General features: G+C 35.5%; 2 protein-coding genes across 2 annotated transcripts; both read right to left on the minus strand.

Moving 5' to 3' along the window:
* Positions 1-14348: 14348 nt before the first annotated feature.
* LOC111890329 (uncharacterized) lies at positions 14349-16886 on the minus strand. Its single transcript, XM_052767143.1, has 4 exons — positions 15804-16886; positions 15182-15761; positions 14975-15070; positions 14349-14449 (listed from the first exon to the last, which is right to left on the minus strand). Exons 1-4 carry the CDS (start codon positions 16884-16886, stop codon positions 14349-14351), a joined length of 1860 nt encoding a protein of 619 aa, XP_052623103.1.
* A 3023-nt stretch (positions 16887-19909) lies between these two features.
* Positions 19910-22905, minus strand: LOC111890336 (annexin-like protein RJ4). Its single transcript, XM_023886466.3, has 6 exons — positions 22720-22905; positions 22478-22623; positions 22168-22386; positions 21286-21498; positions 21122-21211; positions 19910-20308 (listed from the first exon to the last, which is right to left on the minus strand). The coding sequence occupies exons 1-6, from the start codon at positions 22790-22792 to the stop codon at positions 20105-20107; spliced, it is 945 nt and encodes a 314-aa protein (XP_023742234.1). The 5' UTR covers positions 22793-22905; the 3' UTR covers positions 19910-20104.
* Positions 22906-23494: the final 589 nt, after the last annotated feature.

Consider the following 23494-nt stretch of genomic DNA (forward strand, 5'->3'; position numbering starts at 1 on the left):
TTCTATCTGTCAGTCATATGTTGCTTCCTCTGTGTGATCGGAAGATCCGACCTGGAATGCAACATATGCAACTCAATTTCTACACACCTTCTTATCTATGAAATTATCTCTATCTGTTAGTCATATGTTGTCCCCTCTGCATGATCGGAAGATCCGACCTGGGACACAGCATATGCAACATTCTACATCTGAATCCCTTTATCCTAGTTAGCCATATGGTGTCCCCTCTGCGTGATTGAAAAGATCCGACCTGGGACACAACATATGCATCTATCTCTAAATCTGACTTCCTCCTTAATAATTGTTTACTCACCTAAAGTAAGTCGGCCTTAGGAAGTTCTTGATAACCAGGGTATATCGAGAATTGGGGAACACGTTCTAGTGCAACTAAAATTGAACCATTTAGAGGTTGCCTGTAGATCTCGCTGCTTAATTTAAGTGGACAATAATACTCGTAGTCGTCGTCAGCTAAATGGTATATTTAGATAAAATTTGTCGATATCCTTCGTGTTTAAGTGGACCACAATACCGACAATTGACCAGATCTATTCATGAAGGTGAAGGTACTGATAAACAAGTTCAGGCTGTCTCACAACTTTGATCCCAAATATTCTTCTTTTTGTTAAATTTGTTCATAGTTTTCCTCTATGCACAAATTTTTGGGGGAGAATTTAAAAAAAAAATAAAAAATAAAAAAAATTAGTGTTATTTATGTTTTATTTCTTGTTCAAGAAAATCAAAAATCCAAAAATATTTTTATTTCTGTTTTATTTTTTTAGAAAATATGAAAAACTCAAAAATATTGTGTGGTAAAGTTTTCTTTTAGTTTTGTTTTGTCTTGAAAAATGAATTCAGATGTAGATGAGACTCATGGAGTCTGTATCGAGATTTCTGAGCCGAAGCTTCATCCGTGAGCATCGAAGAATTTTCATTCGAAGGAGCAAGAAATGAAGATTATTCTTTAAACATTCAATCCTTCAACTCCAGAAGCAAGGTGAAGTTGTTCTTGAAGATTATGTGACGGATTGCATTGAAGTCTCCTCAATCAGTCTGTTGCTATCTTGAACCTGCTGAAGTGATCCAGAAGAATATTTCTCTCCGTTGTTCTCTCTGATGATTCTCAAGCTGAAAGCGCTATCTTTCAAGAATCAGTACATCAAGCCTCCTCACCCAATGTGCGTTCAGAGTCAAATCTTGAAGAAAATATCAAGTGCTCAAGATGCAGTCATTCATTGCAGATTCATCAAGTTCATCTTGAAGTTGTGAAGAATTTGAAGATAAATGCTGAAGCCAATCTCCCAATGAAGATTAACAAGAAAAGCCAACTACTTTTTAGGGGGATCTTGTTGGGTCAATTAAGAAAAAAAATGCTATAAACCAAGGGGGAGATTGTTGGGTCAAAAATATGGTTTATACTTTGCTTTTCTGGGCAATTGTATTTTTATGTAATATTTTATGTGTTTACGGCTAGGTGGTTTACGGCTGTAAACCCGTTCACGGCCGTGAACTTGTGTTCGGCCCATGTTCCCTATAAATATAGGTGTAAGGGGTGAGGAGTGGTGTGAATGTGAAAGAATAGAGGAGCTTAAGTGTGTGAAACTTAAGGTGTGTTCTAGAGAGAGAAACAAAAGAGAAGAAGAGAGTGTGCATGAATCTATTGTAAGGAGCTTCATTCATATCATCAATACATTCAAGATTCATCATCTTCTTCTTCTCCTTCTCTTTTATTTTGATCTGACATCATCCGTTTGATTGGGATTCTGCACCATCAAACGGATCTGATTGATACTCAAGCATTTTGGGGACTTACAACTTCAAATCAAAATAGAATCGTGTATCTATTATGATACAGGTGATTCATTGAGTGCATGTTATGGTTTATGGTCTTGAGGTACAAATGCACTCTATCTGAAAGAGTGCTGGTGATTTAACCCCATCTTATAAGCTTTTTCCCTATTAAATTTTATATCATCTATTTGATATTTTGGGTTACATTATGTTGTTAGATTAATTGTTTCATACTCAAGGGGAACCATTCATGTTTAACTAACCTGACCCTACAATTTTTCATTAAGCTTTAATGTTCTAGTATGCTAATTAGTTTGAAAACTATAGGATATGGGAGTTGTTAAAATTCGCCATTATGGTCATTTGAAGATGTAGGTTGTGCGAGATCCCATAAAATGTGAAATTTGTGTGGTTAATTTGGTCTTATATTTTATTGGGGAAAAAATTGTGCTACCCTTAACAAAAATTTCTGGTTCCGCCCCTGAGCATGCATTTGAGATGCATACTCTCTCGTTTGTTTACCTTTTGTTGGAGAATACTTGCTCATTTTTTCTCTCTTGAATTTCATATATGGATATGAACTTTAACCTTAAGAGTATAAGAGTTTATGAACTAGCATCTAAATCAAGTTGGTGTCTTAAAGGTTCCACATTCTTCTACAACTTCCAAGCCTCCCCTTGAGGACTTAAAGAAAATAAAGGTTGTTATCTTCTTCTTCTTCCTCTTTGGTTGGTGTTTTCTTTCCAAAATTTGCACGAAAATCTATGGTGGGTATCAACTAGTTTTATGTTTATTGTAATGTTAAAGTCTTCCGTTGCTAAAATCTTATGTTTTTTAAACTAATTTTTAAATAAAAACCCAACAATTGGTATCAGAGTCATCCTTGCAAGTTTGGTTAGATTTTATGATTTTTGGAAATCTTACTTTTTGGAAAATATGGATAACTTGTTTTTATAAGAAAATGAGTTCATACATATTTTCTATGTCAACTTTATAATTGTTATTTTATGTGACAAAAGTTCCATACATATTTTGTCATTTAATGTTGTAACGACTGGTTCTTGGTATGTATTTAAATTATAATTATCCACTTTTATATAGAAACTCGTCGAGTAGAGATGAATTGGGTCGCAGGTTTGGAAACCTACTCGAACGAGTTGGGGGGCCTCAAATTGACGAGTAGGCTGGTAGAAATGAAACCCTAGTTCCATGGTTTTGCACCCTATTTAAACACCTTTACCCCAAGGTGTTGGCCTCATCTCCAACCTCCACTGTCCAAAACCCTAACCTCGAAACCCTAAGCCATTTTTGGTGATTGTTAGCTAATCTTGTGCATTCTTGGTGGGTTTGAAGAAGAAGAAGAAGCTTGAAAGAGGAGCAAGAACGTGTGGGAGGAGAGTAGATCCAGAAGTTGGGCTTCATTTCTGGTTAATATGAGGTATAAAGCTTCAACCTTGTCTATATCATGCTTAGATCTAGTCTTAGGATATTTTGCTTCATGTTTTTGTCCAAATATATTGATGGTTGAGATTTGGACGTCCCACAAGGGCAAACGCTTCAGATCTAGGGTCTTGATGGGACTTCCTGGCATAAAGACGCCAACTTTATGTTGAATTAGGTGTCTAAGCACATAACTATAATTGGTATGTACTTGACCCGAGAGTAGCATGGTCCATTTGGGTTGCCTTCACCAGAGCAATTTGATAGGATGGACTTTTGAGAAGAGGTTATTTGTGATTTATTAATATATTATTGTAACGCCCGCATATTCGGTCTAGTTAATTTAGAGACAATAAGTGTAAAAAAATGAGTTTAATAGAAGATTGTTAAGAGTAAATAATCTTAACTAAGTTATAGTATATGTCACAAGGGTTCCGTACATATAAAGAACGCCGAAATTCGAGTTATAACGAAGAAGTTATGACTTGTCGAAGTTTTACGGTAAAACCGACACAACACCGGAAATCGTAAAAAGTGAGTTTTTGATAAACTACTTTTTTTTTCCTTAGAGATAAAAATAAAAGTTGTAGTATACATTAAACCGAGAACATACAAAAAAAAGAACGCCCAAATTTGACTTCGTATGAGGAAGTTATGATTTTTCTTATGAATTTTACGTAGTCATTTAACAGTGTAATCTTCTCGTACTGTTAAATTTAAAATTGGTTGAGAATTAGCCAATGGAGTCAAATGAACAGTTGTAGATATTGTCATTACCTATGCGTAGATATAAAGAACGTCAAAAACGGAGCTCATATGCGAAAGTTATGATTTTTTTTAAGATTGGCTGTTTTAGCTGCGTCTAGCGCCACATGTTAGCACCAGGCAAAGCCTTGGAGCCTACAGAAGTCCACGACGTGGAACAGCTCCAGACAACCTATAAATAGTGGCGTAAATCACCCCAAAAACTCACACCTTCACCCTTCTTTCTCTCTCAACACTCTCAATCTCTCCCTCCTAATCCCTAGCAACTTCTAAGTGCTAGAGGCGAGTCCCGGAGCGCCAGAAGGCTCAAAGAAGAAGAGCATTCAGCTCAGAAGCTCTACTTTAGCGGACCCTGATTTTTTAGTAAAACCAGTTGTAAGTGAAATACGCTTACCATAGTTTAAATATATCTTATATTTAAATATATTATCGTTATTATGAACCTATAAATAAGATTTATCAGTGGTTCAAAGTCGTTATACTTATTGAACTACTTACGGGAGAGGTGTCTAGAATGGTCACATTGGGTTTGGTTGTTGGATTTCAGAAAAGCTATATGCCGAGATGGTCCTGCCTCCCAACTGTCCTGCCTGGCTAATCCTTACTTGATAGATCATGAAAGTAGACTTTAAGTTGATGATGAATCTAGACTAATAACTAGTCGCAACAAAATATTATACTAAAACTTAGCGATAATAATGCTAGGTTTTGTCGAAGGAAAATAGAATCATTAGAAGCAAAGCGCTGCCCGTGCTTGGAATCATCACTTTGACAAATGAGTGCATAGTCCCTTTCATGAGCATGATTTTACTACAAGTATTGATTGAAGTATTAAATATATGTTTATGTGTGAAATATTTGATGTTGCCTGAAATACGTATTAAAGAGCATACCTGATAATATATATGATGGTTTAGGATAAAGAGTAAACCTAAATTAATTATGAGGAATATTGGGTAGTATCTTCTTATGAGTACGAGTGAGATATACACTGAGAATGAAACTTTAAAATCATGTCATTGATCCGGGAGCATGGATTAGACATAGTCATTCTTCCATAGTCCGAGAGTATGGATTGGGCATAGTTATTTGTCATTAATCCGGGAGCATGGATTAAGATATCGTCAGTTATCCTTAGTCCGAGAGTATGGATAGGACATAGTTATTTGTCATTAATCCGGGAGTATGGATTTAGATACAAACAATTGTCCCTAGTCCGGGAGTATGGAATGGGCACAGTTATTAATATGAGAGCATGGATAAGATCTGGGAGTATGGATTAAGTAAGAGGTAAAATTTAAGGTCTGAGAGTATGGATAGTGTCGTTGAGAGGATCGACCGGGTGGGGTAAGAATTGCTTATATATATGGTGAAATTGTATATTTTGTGAGTTCTAAATTATATATATATATATATATATATATATATATATATATATATATATATATATATATATATGACATTGTGGGATTGAAATCCATATGTACTCACCAAGTTTCCCAAACTGACCCACTCAGTTTATTTGTATCACAGGTGTCGATTCGAAGCTATATTACACTGAGAGACTAAGAAGATGGAGATCACTAGTGTAAATGAATGTAAGGTCTGTTTATGTTTATGTTTCTATATTGACGATGACATCCCAATGTTTTAAAAGAAAAAAAATACATTTCTTCAGAAACGCTTTGATAATGTAATTATCATGTTTTTCTGGGAACAACTTCCACAACATTTTTATTAAAAGGCTACTCTGATTTTAAAATAAGCATAAATAAAAATTTTAAAATGACCGTAAATTTGGGGATGTCACAATTATAAGTTCTGGTCTATTAATATGAAATCATATTTTTTTATTAGTATTGATAAAGAATTAATTTGGAATTAATTTAGTGATCATAAGAGACTAATTAACTATATGGGGACTAATTAAGTAAATAAATGATTATTATAGTTTAGGCCAATGATTCATGGTTATTTAGGATGGGCTAAACCAATATGATAGTCCATGGAGGTTTAACCTATGGAGCCTTAGTAATATGAAGGGTCGTATTAATTAGGGTTTGCGTGGATGTAACCCTAGACTTTGCCACCTTATAAAAAGAACCCATAGTCACCAAAATCGGACCTATGCATTCTAAGAAAGTGATAAACGATTTTGTGTGCTAAGTAGTCTCTCTCTCTCTCTCTCTCTCTCTCTTAAGTCCTCCTTTATTCATGGTGTTTGTGAACCATTTGAGGCATCACATTTGAGGTGTTAAGTTCTTAAAGGCCAAAACTACAAGCTACAACAAGAGGTAATTCTATAACTCATTTTTATGTTGTTTATGTCAATTGTATGCTAGTTGTAGGCTTAATGCTTTGGAAACAATATTGCATGTATAATTAGAGAAAACATAGATGCAAAGCATTTAGGGTTATATGTGCACCATAGGATGTTGTAGTATACAAACCCCAACACTTTATGGCCATGGAAGTCCCATGCAACTCTTAGACTATCTTTTTGGTCTTCTAAGCCCTAGTAGGTCATGCATGTGAGTAAATATAGGAGCTTTACGTGACTAAATTGTCCCTAGAGTCCAGATCTATGACCTCATGGTCTATCTTGAAGTTTTGATGGCTTTTGGAGTTGGATCTAAGCCCTTGGGTTAGGGTTTGCGTTTTATATGTTGGGGAGAGGTCTGTAATGGGTAAAGTTGGAAACTTTACCCTTCTAGACGTATTTCCAGCATGGATCCAGAAGATAGGGCCTTGATTTGTAGAATAGGGACTTAATGCATTAAGAAGGTTGACAGACTGAAGAATTCGACGAGTTGAGTTGTAGACTCGTCGAGTAGGACCACGATTGCTGACTGGATTAATGAACGGACTCGACGAGTCAGAAAGGGTGGACTCGACGAGTTCGCGCTGTGGATTGAAACCCTAATTCTCGGCGTCTGTGCCCTATTTAAAGGCTTTTATGGCCTCCATTTGCGGCTACCAGTCCCAAGAGAGAAACCCTAGAGAGCTTGAGTGAGTTGTGAGAGAGGTTGAGCCATTTTGATCATGTTTGGTGTGATTTTGCAAAGGAGAAAGTGTTTCCAGCAAGGGGAGGTCAAGAGGATTGCATTTCAGAAGGTTTTTAGCTTGGATCTTCAATTTTGAGGTAGCTATTCGATCCTATCCTTTTGTTTTGCTTAAGGGCATTGAATTTAGGGTTTTCTAAACCCCTTTTTGGATTGTTTAGTCGAGTATAGTGTCCCATTTAGTGCTAAACTCTAGATCTGGACCCTTTGAGGTCCAGAGAGCTTGAACCATTCTGCTTTTTGTGGTTCTATGGAGGAAATGGACATAGGTTGCCATGTTAGAAGGGACTTCACCAAAATAAGCCTTAGGAGCATTGCATGTATAGCAAGATTCGACCTTTACGTGTTTATTGGTCATGGGGAAGTCAGATCTATATATTAGAGCAGTAGATCTGACCTCAGGAAGTCAGATCTATATATTAGAGCAGCAGATCTGACCTCAGGAGGCCAGATGAGTGTTGTCATGGGAGGAACTCGCCGAGCCCATAAGGGACTCAACGAGTTGAGTCAGGTTGCATCGCGATTCGCGACCTGTGATAACCCGTTGAGTGTAGGGTTGACTCAACGAGTTGAGTGAGGACCAAGGGCGAAGAGGACACACATGTACTCGCCGAGTCACACAAGTGCACTCGACGAGTCGGGTCAAAGTCTGACTGTTGACTTTTGTTGACTTTTAGGGTTTAGTCAGTGTTTGGACTCATGAACCATTAGAGGGGTAGAATGGTCTTTTACCCTTCCTAGAGAACTTAAAGAGGGGGGTTAGCATAGCCTTTAGAAGTTGTATTAATTAGAGTAATTATTTATGTGATTAGGCAGAGGCTAATACAATATTTCAGAGTTCGAGGTTTACCGAGTTACCCGAGGTGAGTCTTCTCACTATACCTTACCTAGAGTGGTAATTAGAGTTATGTGATAGAGTATGTTGTATGCTTTTACATGATGTGATATCTATGTGATTCTGTGCTATATGTGATTCAGAGTTTACAGAGTTAGGACCGAATGGTCCACAAAGTTAGGACCAGAGGGTCCACAGAGTTATGGGACTGGTGGGTCCCACTGAGACACTTTGACCAGAGGATCATACAGATTTATAGCCTCGAGTGGCTAATATGTGTTGCATGTGGTATTTTAGGGAACTCACTAAGCATTTATGCTTACAGTGTTTGGTGTTATGTGTTTCAGGTACCAATGAGGATCGCGTGAAGGCGCCGACATGATCAATACACACATGAGGAGTTTTATACATTATAATCTTGGGTTGTGTTATATGGATTGATATGTGAAATGATGAGATTTTATAATGTTTATGAATGAAAATACGTTTTTTTTTAAATGTGAAAAATTGTTTGAAAAATTACGGTGTTACAGACGAGTTCATAAGAGAACTCGACGAGTTGATTGGAAGTGTCTCGATTGTGGCTATAAAGGACGAACTCGCTGAGTAAGGGGAAAACTCGACGATTCGACCTGGGATATCGCGATTTTGTGAGTTAAGGAGGAACTCGGCGAGTTGGATCGCTATTTCATGATTCTATGGTTCTTGAGAACTCGTAGAGTCGAAGGGCGAACTCAACGAGCCGAATAAGCTCGGAGCTTTGACTTTGACTTTGACTTGGACCAAAGTGACCCTTAAGGGTTTATGAGTATGAAAGGCTACTTAAAGGAAATCTTTTATGTTTAGGAGCTTGAGTTGGGTTGATATTCGGAACCGAGGATTTTCAGCTACTTTCTAGTATTCGAGGTGAGTTACCTTCCCGGTATGAGTGAGTCGAAGGCACCAATGCCGGCCCACTAGTAGTTGTTTACAGTAGAGATGATTGTCTTTGTGATAACTGTCTGGTATGTCACTATCTGTTGAGATTTATGTGCTTGTACAGTATGTTATTACATGGTAGTGGTAGGGGTGAAATAGTCCCCATAGCCGGTTCAAAGGACTGAAGGGGTAAGCCAACACCCAGATATGTAGGCAATATGTGATTTAGTTTTATGCTAGGATATTATGTGGTAGTGGTAGGGGTGAAATAGTCCTCGTATCCGGTTGAAAGAGACCGAATGGGTAGGCCAACACCCATATATGCTAGGCAGTTACTGTTGAAAGAGACTAAAGGGGTAGGCTAGCACCCAAATATGCTAGGCAGTTACCGGTTGAAAGAGACCGAAGGGGTAGGCTAGCACTCATATATGTTAGGCCATTTACCGGTTGAAAGAGACAGAAGGGGTAGGCCAACACCCAAATATGCTTAACAGTATGTTTATTGTATGGTATGTGGTATGATGGGGGAACTCACTAAGCTTCGTGCTTACAGTTTTCATTTTTGGTTTTAGGTAGTTCTTCTTCAAAAGGAAAGGAGTCGGCATGATCGCAACGCATCACACCATGATTTCCTTACATTATATCTTTGGGAGTTATACTTTGATGTTGTTTTATTATGACATGTTTTGACTATTGATATATTGGTTTTGATATGGGATGTTTTCAGACTATTGTTTTATAATTACTTAATTAAAAATGAAATTTTTGGTCTTGAATTTTGGGATGTGACAAGTTGGTATCAAAGCCTTGGTTTGAGGGTTGGGTATGTCTGAACTCAAACCAAGGACTTGGTATAAATTTTTTTCAAAAGAAAACCATTTTTATAAAAAGGATTTTGAAAAGAGAAAAGGGTGTGGTGCGTGTAATCGGCCGGGCTCAAGTAAGTTTTCCCCAAGATACCCATACATGTTATATTATGATATGAAGAGTGAATATGTGAACTGCATGCTAGATTGGGGCTAAGGATTTAGGAAGGATGCCTTGTATTCCTACTGTATGTGCTTATTGAATTGCATGTGTAACGTCCCAAAATTCAAGACTAAAAATTTCTTTTAATAAAACATTACTTTAAGCAAATTCATCATTTCAAAACATAAACAAAGTATTAGTTTCCAAAATACATGTTCGTTATCAGAGTAAACATTCCCAGACTGTCTAAACTATGGTGTGTGCCATGCGATCACCCCGAGCTCTTCCCTCCGCTACCGAAAGTACCTGAAACCAAAACTGAAAACCGTAAGCACGAAGCTTAGTGAGTTCCCCACCCTACCACATCCCATGCATAACCACATACTGCACATACTGGGCCACGCCCGCTATCCTGGGCCTCACCCCCTACCTCGGGCCTCGCCCTCTATAATGGCCCCGCCGCTCCAGGCCCCGCCTGGCTTCGAGCCCTGCTCGGATACATATCTGTTTCACTTAGGCCGCACCTGTCACAGGGCCTTGCCCACTAACATATAATAGCACGTAAGCATATCACATCACATCACATAATCTAAACGCATACTAACGGATCTTGTCCTAAGGCCTTGCCTATCTCTGGGCCCCGCCCTTGTCCTGCTACTGATGAGTCATGGAACCCCGTCCATACTCCTGCTGATAGTGAGGTACGGGCCCAGCCCACCCTCACTCCTTCCCTAACTTGGGCCTCGCCCCTGATCTACTGCTACTGAGATGTGGAACACCATCCACACTCTGCTATTGGTGAGATACGGGACCTCGCCCACACTCACCTCCCTACCAGGCACATACAAGTATCATACAGACAACAAGTATAAACTATCACATAAACCATTCCTTGGGCACCCGCCCTCTATCATTGGACCTCGTCCCGAATATCATACTAGCATACTGTGCCTAGGGCTAACCCCCGGGCCTTCTACTCATAACTACATGGGCCGACATTGTGGCCGTAGACCCATTCATACAAAGGGAAACTCACCTGCACTGGCTGAAATCGCTGATGATCCCACTAGCTGCTGCCCGACAATTCACTGAACTCCTGCTCTGCTAGCTTCCCGAGCTATCAATATCAATGCAACACTTAGCCTAACTGACCCCCGACAGCCAACCAAGTCAATTCTAGTCTAAGTCAAAGTCCTGGTCAAAGTTAACTTTCCAGGTCAACCCTACTCGCCGAGTCCACCTACTGACTCGCCGAGTTCATATGCTCCGGGTCCTTCCATTCGCGACACGACTCGCCGAGTCAGTCCATGACTCGCCGAGTCCAACGATTTCCGAGTCCTGACCTATCCAACTCACTGAGTCTCCACCCGACTCACTGATTCGAGTCTTAACTCGAAGGGTTTGGGGTTCCGCAACCTGACTTGCCGAGTCCAAGAGCAGACTCGCCGAGTCCAAGAGCAGACTCGCCGAGTACAAGGCAATCTTCATCCAACTCGCCGAGTTGTTCTTCCAACTCGCCGAGTTCATGCCCAACTTCATCCGACTCGACGAGCTGTTCATCCCACTCGTCGAGTTCCTCCTCATCTTCATGATACTCGCCGAGTCCACTCGAAGGACTCGCCGAGTCCATTCAAATCTACATACATGCAGAGGACTTTGGAGTCATGCATGGACTCCAAACTGTAGATCTATCCTTCCCAAGCCTATTCCTCACGTAAAGTTGCAAACTTTACGTGTAGAGAAGGAGATCTAGGCACAATACCCCATAAACTAGGGTTTAAGGCAAGAAGGCTCCATAATCAGCTCAAGGGCAGATACTTTATGGGACACTAGACCAAAACAAGCATGGATCTAAGGTAGCAACCTCAGATCTGGACTTCTAGCTCGAAATGGTTACTATCATGCCAAGAATGCCCAACACACACATAGATCTAGGTGCAAGGGAGTCCAAGGACTAGCTTAACCTCCAAAAGCTCAGAAATGTCTTCCCAATCCCGGATCTACAGCCCCCTTCTTGCACTCTCAAGATTCTTCTTCTTTCTCCAAGCTTAATGCACTCTTCAAGGCAATAATTGGCTCAATCAATGGATATGACGGCTAAGGTTTGGTATCCAGGGCTAAAGAGGCAGTAAAGGAACCCTAGGAAGAAGGTTAAGATGTTTATATAGGCTCCAAGTCCCGAATTTAGGGTTTTCCACGCACAGACCAGACTCGCCGAGTCACCTTGGCCGACTCGCCGAGTCGGTCACTTACTCCTCGACCCGGGTCCCGCTCGGACTCGCCGAGTCGCCCCTAAAAATTAGGGTTTTCTTTCCTTTCTTGGCCTTCCAGATTTTGGGTGTTACAACATGCTAGATTAGGGCTAAGGATCTAGGAATGATGCCTTGTATGCCTACTGTATGAGCTTATTGAACTGCATGCTAGTACTGATTAGTTATTGATATGATGGCCTGATTAGGATATGCTTGGTTTTGTTTAATCGATGCCCGAATGCTGCTTTCTTTGTGCTTTTAGGAGTTCTAGTTATCTTTAACTAACAAGTAAATGAATATGTTAACTTACATATTACAAGGACTAAACAATTTCAGAAGGTTAGGTTTAGCCCTATTTCGCAGCTTTCGTTTGAGTTTAACCGTTGTAAGGAGAGACCTCTCATTCAAAGAATTATCTGGTCTTAGTAATATGTAATGTTATTCGCGAGCTAGTCAGGGGGAGATAGCAGGGACTTCTTATGCAGCTGATAGCGGAGAGTTATATAGTCTCCTTATCATCATGGAGGCTTCCAAAAACCCTGATTAGGGTCTCCAAAACTGTCCCCTATAGGAAGGTTGTGGAACATCTCCTTTGTTCAACTATTAATTAACTACAACTTAACCCTTACACTCTCAATCAATTGTAATTAATCCCCAAACTAATTTATGATTAATTCTTAATTAATTATTACTCTTTTGAATTGATATATTAATTACATAATATATTAACAAATCATTTATTAATCATATAATAAATCAGTAAATCATCCTCTCTTTACAAATGTCATTCTAACTAAGTTCTAATTATGAGGGCAACCCTAAAAGAACTTTGCTTCTGAATACAAGTATATACTAATGTAGTTATGAGCTCAGACACCTTAATCTAACACAAAAAACACATTGTTTTTTCTTTTCTGAGTGTTAGCCATTGCTTAGGGTCTAAGGAGAAGCAAGTCATGCATTTTGGTTGTGGCGTTTATGGTTTAGAGAAAAAAAAACCGAGGATGCCATCTTGAGTTAAAAAATTTTCACATGTCAATTTTGAGGCAAAGCCATAAAAAAAGAGAGAGTTCAAAATTTTCACATGAAAATTTTGAGAGAAAGCCAAAAAGAGGGATGGGAAGAATTTTAGGGACTTGAAAATTGAGGAATTTTGGGAGTTGAAAACTCAAATTCATGTGACCATTACAATCGATGATATTTTGTTTTAATGATCAACTGTGTCTATTGGTTAGTATTTGTCATACTTGTTATGTAAAACCGTATCAATTTTAGACATTCATAAGAAATTAAACTATGATCATAAAATACTTATAACCACATATTTTGTTAATTTATCATTGCCTATTCCATTAAATATTTACAGTCATATTTTTTATTTTAATATGTCCTTATATGTTTTTACATCTCAGTTAATAATCATCACAATATAAAGCTAAATATCAAACAAAAAAATCTTAACAATTGATAATTTTGTCACAATGATCGACAATGACTAAATGTGTGAACATGATTTGCAATGGTGACGTTTTTTAGCAAATGTGTGACTAAAACATTACTGATATTTCATTATTAATAACTTTTAGTGATGTGATAACCAAAACCGTAACAGCCTTGTTTCCAAAACCCACCACCAAAAGTTATTTTCGTAGTAGTGTAACCCACACCATGGTTAGTTCAATCCACCTATAGATACTTCAACATAAATTACGTCGGTGTACATAACAACCAATAAATAAAAGACATGTAAGAAAGCATCATGAAATTTGTTGCAACGGACTAGCAGTCTAGCACTCACGAACCAACGCTATATAGTTAGTTCATGATAGCTCATTTTAGGTCAATGTATAAAGGAACAATCAATTTTGAAGCTATAATTTCGATATACAAAACAAATAAACTATTTACTGATCGTTGAAACCAATGTTTTAAAAACCGGTTTTTTAGTTGAACCGGTCTAATGACCGATTTGCGGTTCAACCAGTTTAACCGGTGGTTCAACCGGTTTTATGAATTTTTATGTATTTTTTTTTATTATCTGCATACATATTAATATATAAAAAAACAATAATTTAACATCCAAAAATTTAAACATTAAAATAAGTATGACAAACAAGTTATAGATCAATTCAAACACACTAAAAAACACATAATCATAGGTTCAACATCAATCCAAATGGATCAAACAAAGAAACGTAAATCCTAATAGTACTAAAACTATATATATATATATATATATATATATATATATATATATATATATATATATATATATATATATATATAATATCTCATCAAAATCAAATCATATCACGGATTTTAAGACAATGGAGTGTTAAACGTATCAATTTCACGATCACTTAGTAAATGAAATTTACTATCAACTTCATTCTCATCAAAAACATGACCAACTTCGTTTTCTACAATATAAAAAAAACAATGTTAAGGTTAAGTAGACTAGTAATAAACAAATTACAATAATACATTAATATATATATATATATATATATATATATATATATATATATATATATATATATATATATATATATATATATATATATATATATATATATATATATATAGGAAGAAGTGTCACCTTATGTTTGAGAAGTTGGTTCATATTCTTGTTCGTCAAGCATATTTTCTAAATCATTGTAATAAAGTTCTCCATTCGACTATTCTTCTACCACCCAAAATTCTGTCTTATCAATACATTCATAGTCAATAGGATCATAAGATCTTTTATCAACCTTGAGTCTACAATACCATTCAATTTTTTTTAAAAAATGTAAAATGCCAAATTGATAAATATTTTATTATAATTTAACATACCTATTTTGTAAACGTAAGTTGTAGTGCACAAATACAAGATCATTAAGCCTTTGATGTTCCAACCTATTTCTCCTTTTTGTTGTGAATCCTTTCAAAGACACTCCAGTTACGTTTACAACCGGAAGAAGATACGGTTTGACTTAAAATTCTAATAGCAAACTTTTGCAACATAGGTGTATCCCTACCAAATAACTTCCACCACTCATCTACAAAAGAAAAGGTTACAAAAAAACATTTCATAATAATATATAAAAACTTAAGGGTTACCTGGACGTTACTTGTACGAGAAGCAATGGCACTAGGTCTACCAAAAGTACCTTCACTATCATAGAACTTTCCTAGAGACATTGTAAGATCTTTAATGCTGCTACCAGAAAAATTCTTCTCAACCATATCAAGAACGCCTTGAAATATCTCTCTTTTAGAACAAAGATTCTCACGATCATACTGGAAAACTGGATTTAACAAATACGTTGCACAATGAATACTTTTTCTTAACATCCTATCCCAACATCTATCAATTATGTTGGTATAAGGCTTGTATAATTCTTTCTTTTTCTTAAATAATTCCTTAATCCCTCTCCTTGCGCGATGCATTCCCTCATAAACATAACCCAATGTAGGTTTTTCATCCGAATCACATAACCGCAAAAGCCTTAACAAAGGAGTCATCACTTTCACCGTAATCAAACAATTTTTCCAAAAATTTTCGTTCAAGACAATTTCTTTGCATTCAACCCCATTTCCCACTTTTAACATCTTGTTAAACTCTGTAGATATAACCATTGCTTGTAAATCGGATTTACGATCATACAAACTTTTCAATGCAATAAAAGCGGTACCAAAACGGGTAGCACCTGGACGGATGATTTCAGTCCAACCAACTCTTTTTCTTAACTAATTCAAGGGCCATTTATGGTTATAGACAAAAACAGTAACCCTAGATGCAAGAGTGACCAAACTTTTCACATTATCCAATTTTGAAACATCCTTTAATACAAGATTAAGACAATGTGCTACACATGGAGACCAAGTAATAGAAGTATATCTTTCACATAACATATTACCAGCAAGTTTGTAACTGGCAACATTGTTAGTAACAATTTGTACCACATTCTTTTGTCCTACCATCTCAACAATCTTAGCAAACAAATTACACAAATTCAATGCATTGCTCTCTATATCAAATGCATCAACAGATTTAAGAAATGATATCCCTTTAGGACAACAAACCAAGAAATTAATCAAATGGCGTTGCCTAATATCCCTCCACCCATCACTGATAATCGTGCAACCACTTTCAATCCACTGACTTCTGTATGAATCAATTAACAATGAAACAAATTTCTTTGCATCTGATAATAAGTTTACCCTCAGAGCATGATAATTAGGTGCTTTGTACCCATAACCAATACTTGTTATTTTATCTATCATATGTTGAAAATATGAAGAGTTACAAGCATTCATAGGTATACATGCATCATAGAACCACATTGCAATAACTAAATCCACATCATTTATTCTTTTCTTAGTTTGCATGGCAGATTTAATAGTGCGTGGAGAAGGATCATTTATACCTTTTGTAAAGAAAGGATGAACACTTGATGTAGCTTTCTTTTTCCCCTCTTTAACAGATCGTTCTTTGGCATTTCCAACTTGTGTTTCTTCTATATCTTCATCGTCATCCAAGATAGTAACACTTGATGTAGCTTTACATTTTTCCCTTTGTGATGTTTCTTTCAAATTACCTTCCATTGTAAAATGAACTTTTGGAGTTACTTTAGTACAAGCTGATATGTCACCAATAACACCGACAAGATGTTTCTTAGCTCTGCTAATGCCACCACCACGGAAATTTTTTTCACAAAAATTACAAATGTAAATCTTGTTTCCTTGGTCATCCTTGGATAGAGTTATATGTTCCCATGCTTTATCTGTCTTAGTTCTTACATTCGTTTGACCGGAAGTTCGGGATCGAGATTGAGTTTGTGTTTCCATTGGTTCTTTGTCCCTAGATTCCATATTGAACTATAATACAAAACCATATAGCAATTTCAAAGTTAGAAATACATAACATAAATCTGTCATAACAGAAAAATTACTATTCAACATAATAAAAATTAAAACATAAATTAATGGTGACCATCATCGTTATATTTGGCTAAATATATCAACTAACAAACAAAAAGTTATTCTGTATATATATATAAAACAAACATAATTTTTGGGGTAAGGTTTGGTTCATGCACATGCACATGCAAACAAACATATTAATTTCTCAACTAATCTTAGTGTTGCCGATTAAGAAACTAATATGCATTAAAATAGTAAAGTCATAAGAACGAAAAACATTAATAAGAAACAAAATCAATATGTCATAATCATAACACAATACACAAAGGGTATATTAAACTCAATTGAAAAAACGGAGGGTTTCTATCGTTCATGAACTCAAAAAGAAAAACATGTAATCAATTCTTAGTTGTTTACCTGTGGGTTACCGTTGTGGAAGAGGAAGACAATATTGTACTTGGGCAACGTGAATATAGAACTCGCAGGGTCGACCCAAGGACTGGGCGAGCTGGGCCACAGCCCAGGGCATAACAAAAACAAGGGGCATCAATTTTAGTCCTGCTATTATGGATATTATGGGTCTAATATAAATTTCAGTCCAAATATTGATCCACAAGTGAGTCCGGCAGTAGGGAATCGCCGCATGACAAAAACAGACTAATACAAAGCGACAATTTCAAAAATCCGAAGACGAGGAGACGTCATCACTTCACGCCAATTCGGGAAACGAGGAGACTGCTTCAACAATCAGACTCTGACGTAACCTCCCCTAAATCAAATATGAGTTTTCTAGTGTTCATAAACGATAAGATTTCTTAAACTCATCTACCGGAAGTCATACCCGTGTTTTTATATACATGAAATTGTAGTGTTTTTATTTACATGAACTTACAACTGTTATACTTTTAGGAGACTATATTTGCATGATTGCATCCAAATGGAAATGAGGAAGAAATGGGTTTCACTATGCGTGAGTTTTGTTTATATGGTAAACATCAATAAGAAACACGACTGCAACGCTGAAATTTATTCAGTGGGTTAGTTCTTTGTGGTCATAATATCATAATTATCAATCTCTTGGATGGGGGTTTCACTTGGCGAACACTTTCCTTTGGTTATCTATCACATTTGTGTAATTGTTGTCTTCTGTTTCAATGACATGGGTTCACTTTATTGGTTATAATTGTTGTCAACTGGAACATGTTTTTTCAAGGGAACAAGGAAACAAGGAATCATAATCTGGAGTCGGTTCTCATGGTGATAAACTCAATCCGATTTTATTGTTTGCTCCAAGATTCGAGATTGCATCACTCTATTCTTATGTCACTGCATTATGACAATTATAGGTGTTTTACCCAAAAAAAAGTCCATTGTACCCTCTGTGTTGGAAAGGATTGTCTAGATAACAAGATTGCCAAAACCCCATTTTGACCCTTTTGCCCCTGTTGTTTTAGAATCTTTATAAGCTAGTTGTTTTTTCTTTTAGCAGCTATTTTTTTTACCTCTACATTTGTTGCTTTAGAGTGTTTATATTTTGATCTCCAACTGCTCTGTTGGTTTTTTGGTTTATACAGTTGCCTTTTGCTTGTAGTAGTATTCAATGTCCTTAGTGGCATTTTAGTTCATGCTACTTGTTATTTTTTTTGGTTTAACTCATAAGATATGTCTTTTAGTTAAGGCTACTTGGTATATATATATATATATATATATATATATATATATATATATATATATATATATATATATATATATATATATATATATATATATATATATATATATATATATGTTGTATTTTTAATATAAAAATATGATTTTTCTATGATTGTATGGACATATCCTATGTATATATCATAGGGCATCATTAAACAATTTCGTCCTAGGCATCAAATATCATTGGACCGGCCCTGAGAACTCGTGATTATGGATTACGTCGATTAATGGAGACCAATGTTTTAAAAACCGGTTTTTTAGTTGAACCGTTATGCTTACCAATTTCCGGTTCAACTGGTTCGACCGCCGGGTCAACCGACTTCTATAATTTTCATCATTTTTCCTATTTTCCTACACATATATACATATATAAATTATAAATTTGACGTTTACTAGATCAAACATTAGAAATATAAATAAAAATAAATTGTAGATCAATCCAAATACATTAAAATAACACATAACCATAAGTTCGAGTGTTTTATATCAATCCATATACGCTAAAAAGAAAATAAAACATAATATCAAAACAAAATATAGTTTTAAATGAATACAAACACATAAAAAAAACTTTATAACATTTACCATATGTTTTTATTTAGAGAAAATCAAATACATTTAAAAAAAATCACCAAAGTTTTTATTCAAATGGTTCTTTCCATGTGTTTTTATTCACTTTATTCTGAACCGGTTAACCAGATTGAACCGGCCGGTTTTTAGAAAAACCGGCCGGTTTAATCCGGTTCAGAAATCAACATAAAACCGGTGATAGTTGAACCGCTCTCTTCTCTGGTTTCCGGTCCAACCGGTTCGACCGGCCGGTTCAAACCGGTTTTTAAAACATTGATGGAGACACACAAAATAATTCGATCTACTCTTGGCTGCTGCTGATAACATTCGTCAAAGTCTTCAAGACTCCTAACATGTAGTTGACTAAATTTGTTGCAAGTTATGGAGCCCGTTCTCCAGAATTTAGCCCAAAAATTAGTGAAGTCCAATAGTCACTGGTTTGAACGGAATATAACCGGTTCACTATGACCAGTTCAACTGGAAATTTTCAATAACCGCCGGTTCTCTCCGGCAAATAATTCAACATAAAACCGGCACCTATTAAACCGGTCACCCGACCGGTTCCCGGTTCGACCGGTTCAACCGGCCGGTTCGAATCGGTTTTTAAAACCTTGTTGAAACCAATATCGGAACACTACGACTTCCACATCACTACATATCGAAACTTGGTATTTTGCAATAAATAAGACTACGTAAAAGTTAAATTATTTATTCAAATAATATATGATCAATCATACACCATACAATCACTCTTTTTGTTCACAAGCAAAAAAATACATACAAACAAACAAACCATAAGTATCTTTAAATTTTGAACCAATAAAAAGAACCTCATGATAAACATCATCGTCGAAAACTTCCTCTTGAGATATCAATGTTGTAAACTACTCATCCTTCCCAAGTAGTGCGAGAAGGAATCGCTTGTAATGCCCAGAAGTTTCCTTTGCAATAACATGATCAAGTGGCACACTGTTCCTCTTCTGATATTGGTCCATAATAATCTTTAGGTCTTTCTCAGCTCGTGTAACGATAACCCGAGTTAGTGCGTCCTCGTTAGTCCCACTTTTTTTAACAGCATTACGTATCACCTACAAGATGGTGTATGTGCAATAAGCATAGATATATAGTATTACCCAAGTTATAATATTAGTAGTTTGTTGTGGTTTGGTATGTTTTTTTTGTAATTATTTTTGAAATATACTTTTATAAATCTTGAATGAAAATGAACATAGAACTAGTCCATGAATTTAAAAGTTCTTTATTTTTAGTAATTTATCATTTTTTTTTTTTATGAAATCTATTATATTGTACCACTATTCAAAATTTTAAAATATTAATTACATATTATAAATATGTGTTTTGAAATACGTTTTGTGTGAAATATCGGCACTTCAAATATAGATTTTGAATAAGATTCTGGGTGCGTAATCTTTCACGTTTACTTACGATCTACTATATAATATAATAATAAATGAAGGTTATTTTTGCCACATGTCATTTTCTTATTCATTTGGACACATGGCATTTTGTAGAATTTTTAAATTTTCTATTTTCCATTTGTCATTTTATTGTATTTGTCATTTTATTAAATTAAAATTTCATATTTAATATGTAAGGTAATATATATGTAAGGTATTTATTAAAAATGGTGTATATATGTAATGTATTCAATACATTAAAATTTCATTAATTTTAATAATTCAAAAATTTTCTTATTTTTCTTACAAATTCAAACTTTTAAAATTGTTAAAATTTCATATATATATTTTTTAAATAACCCATGTAATACATGAGTCTCACACCTGGTTTCTATTGTATTCTAAGATGAATTAACGAAAATGACAATAGCACTAGTCCACGTGTGTGATGGGGGTCAAAAGACGTGAATAACAAAAGCTAACCTTTTCAAAGTACTTAATCGGATCACTCATGCATCTAATTGTGGTACGTAGTGTTTCTGTGTACTCGTTGGCTCGATCATCCTTTAATTGCTGTAATTAGAAAAGATGTTTATTTAATAAAAAGACTCAAAAAATCGTATATGATCAATGAAATTCCGGTATACCTTGGTCATATTGCAACCGTGTTCATCTTTGTAATGATTCAAAGTAGCCATGAGTTGTGGCTTGCTCCTTGTAGTGATAATTCGGAGGATTTCTTCATGGTTAAATGTTTTCTCTTCAATGGCATTACGAAGAATGCTCGACTCAGAGTTTGCCAATTTCAAGTTTACTTCATCACCTTGATACCTATGTATGCTCACCAAACCCACAAGTAACTGTACGAATATAAATATCATCTGTTAGACGTGTTTATTTATTTATTTATTTAATTAATGGGCTGAACAAAAACATGATTCAATCATCTTATCTCTTTTTTAATGCAAATAAAACAACCATGATAGAAAAATTCAGAAAAATAATGTTTTAATTAAGGGTGAGGACGATTAGATATGGATTTTACTGAAACCCAATTTAAACCAGTTCATTGTTTGACTTTCTGAAAACTGATTCTGTTCGATAGTTTTTTTTAGTTCTTTGTTATAACTTTTAGGGTTTTTTCTTCTTTTTCAATAAAAAACGAGATTGCAACGTAGTTATATAAATATTTAAATTTTTAATGAAAAAAATAAAAACATTTTTTTCAATGGCCGGTAAAAAAGCATGTTCTTTTATATTCATTTTCAAAATAATTAATTTACACATAATTAAACAACTTTTTTTTAACTTTTAAGTTCATGGTTTAATTTGGTTTTTTGTTTATATAAAGAAACCAAACCAATCATAAATGTGCCTAAAAAAAAAAGCTGTTGTTCTTTCAAAAGGTTTAGCTTTTTGTTATGTTTTTTATGTTTAATTCAGGTTCTTTACACACCCCTAGTTTCCACCATTAAGCATTCTTTGAACATAAGTTTCACAAACAGCACTTAACTAATAGAAGGACTTACCTTTCGCAGATCATCAGAAGTATGCGAAGCAATGTCTTCTTCCAAAGAACGCTTGTAGCGGCATTGATAGGCTCGCTTGACATCAAAAAGCTCCTCCGGAGAAAGAGTGCACGACAGTTCAATGAACACCCTATGATCTCGGTGTTCCTTCCGTAGAGCCACATTTGCTAGCACTGCATTCCGATCCGCAGGGTCCAAATTCCATCGATACACTGCTCTCTACATGCATTCATAAACCCATACACACATTTTATTCAGAAGATTACACCCAAAAACTGCAACAAAAACGTAAGAAGAACATCAAGAGTACCTCAAGATCACCAGATAGCTCATGTTCAAGTCGCTTGACAAGATCCTCACCATACATATCTTTATAAGCTTCCCTTATCAGTTTCCTTTGAGGTGCATTTCGATGAGCCAGAATCGATATTACAGCCTTTTCATCGGTTCCCCATCCTGTTCATATAAATATATAAAATATATAGATAACCAAGAAGATTAATTAATATAAATTGTAGTAGGAAGAAAGCTTAGAGAGATAAGACGTAGAACCATGGCAGGCCTTTTTTAGAAGTTCAGCATCGACACCAGGATAAGCGTCTTCAACAGTTAAGATGGTCGCCATGGCTTTCTTTGTATTAGGGTCTTGAGGAATACCAATGGATTTATAGGGAAATGAAGTTGAAAGTAACGCCCATTCTACATTCTTTGCTTTGGGTTCTTCGCTTGTTGTTTTCTACTTTCCAAATGTTGAATTATTAGGCAAAAGTTCAAAATTATTTAAGAAAGGTAGGTAGAGCTATCAGGCAAAGAAGGTATCATATTCCCTTATTTTACTACACTTTTACTACACTCATACACTTCCACATAGAAATCACATCATATTTTATCATAAAAATATGGTTATTTGGTGTCATATTTATTTTTTATTATTTTTGTTTTTTTATAGTAAATAAAAACTTTAATTTTAATTAAAAACTTAATATTTAATTAATTAAAAATAAAACTGATTACATTGCATAACATAACATCACATTAAAAAAAAATCCTAAAAACATTAAAAAAAATTCCTACAGCCGATTTGTTTCGTCATTTACTTGAACAAATATAAGCTCAAAAATTCAATCTTATCCTATTTTGGTCAATATGCTAGGAATAATAAAAATTAACAAAACGAACCAAAGAACAAAAAGAAATTAAAAAAGAAAAAACAAAACCCGCAAAATAAACACTCCTTTGGATTTATATAATTTGAGGGTCTTATAACCCAACAAAATGTTTAAACCAGCCCATGGATAAGAAATAACCAGAGGAATGTGCGGTAGTA

This window comes from Lactuca sativa, chromosome 1 (genome assembly GCF_002870075.4).
Source record: "Lactuca sativa cultivar Salinas chromosome 1, Lsat_Salinas_v11, whole genome shotgun sequence".
NCBI lineage: Eukaryota > Viridiplantae > Streptophyta > Magnoliopsida > Asterales > Asteraceae > Lactuca > Lactuca sativa.

Bases quoted from the DNA above. Each gene is read 5' to 3' on its own strand.
- LOC111890329 (XM_052767143.1), bottom strand. From the start codon at position 16,886: ATGGAATCTAGGGACAAAGAACCAATGGAAACACAAACTCAATCTCGA. The intron at 15,762-15,803 runs GTTACTGTTTTT...CCCTTGAATTAG, and splicing joins TGGTCACTCTTGCATCTAGG to TTAAGAAAAAGAGTTGGTTG. The intron at 14,450-14,974 runs GTAACTGGAGTG...TTTATATTGTAG, and splicing joins ATCTTCTTCCGGTTGTAAAC to AAAACGAAGTTGGTCATGTT.
- LOC111890336 (XM_023886466.3), bottom strand. From the start codon at position 22,792: ATGGCGACCATCTTAACTGTTGAAGACGCTTATCCTGGTGTCGATGCT. The intron at 21,212-21,285 runs GTATACCGGAAT...TTCTAATTACAG, and splicing joins ACGGTTGCAATATGACCAAG to CAATTAAAGGATGATCGAGC. The intron at 20,309-21,121 runs GTTAGCTTTTGT...ACCATCTTGTAG, and splicing joins CGATTAAGTACTTTGAAAAG to GTGATACGTAATGCTGTTAA.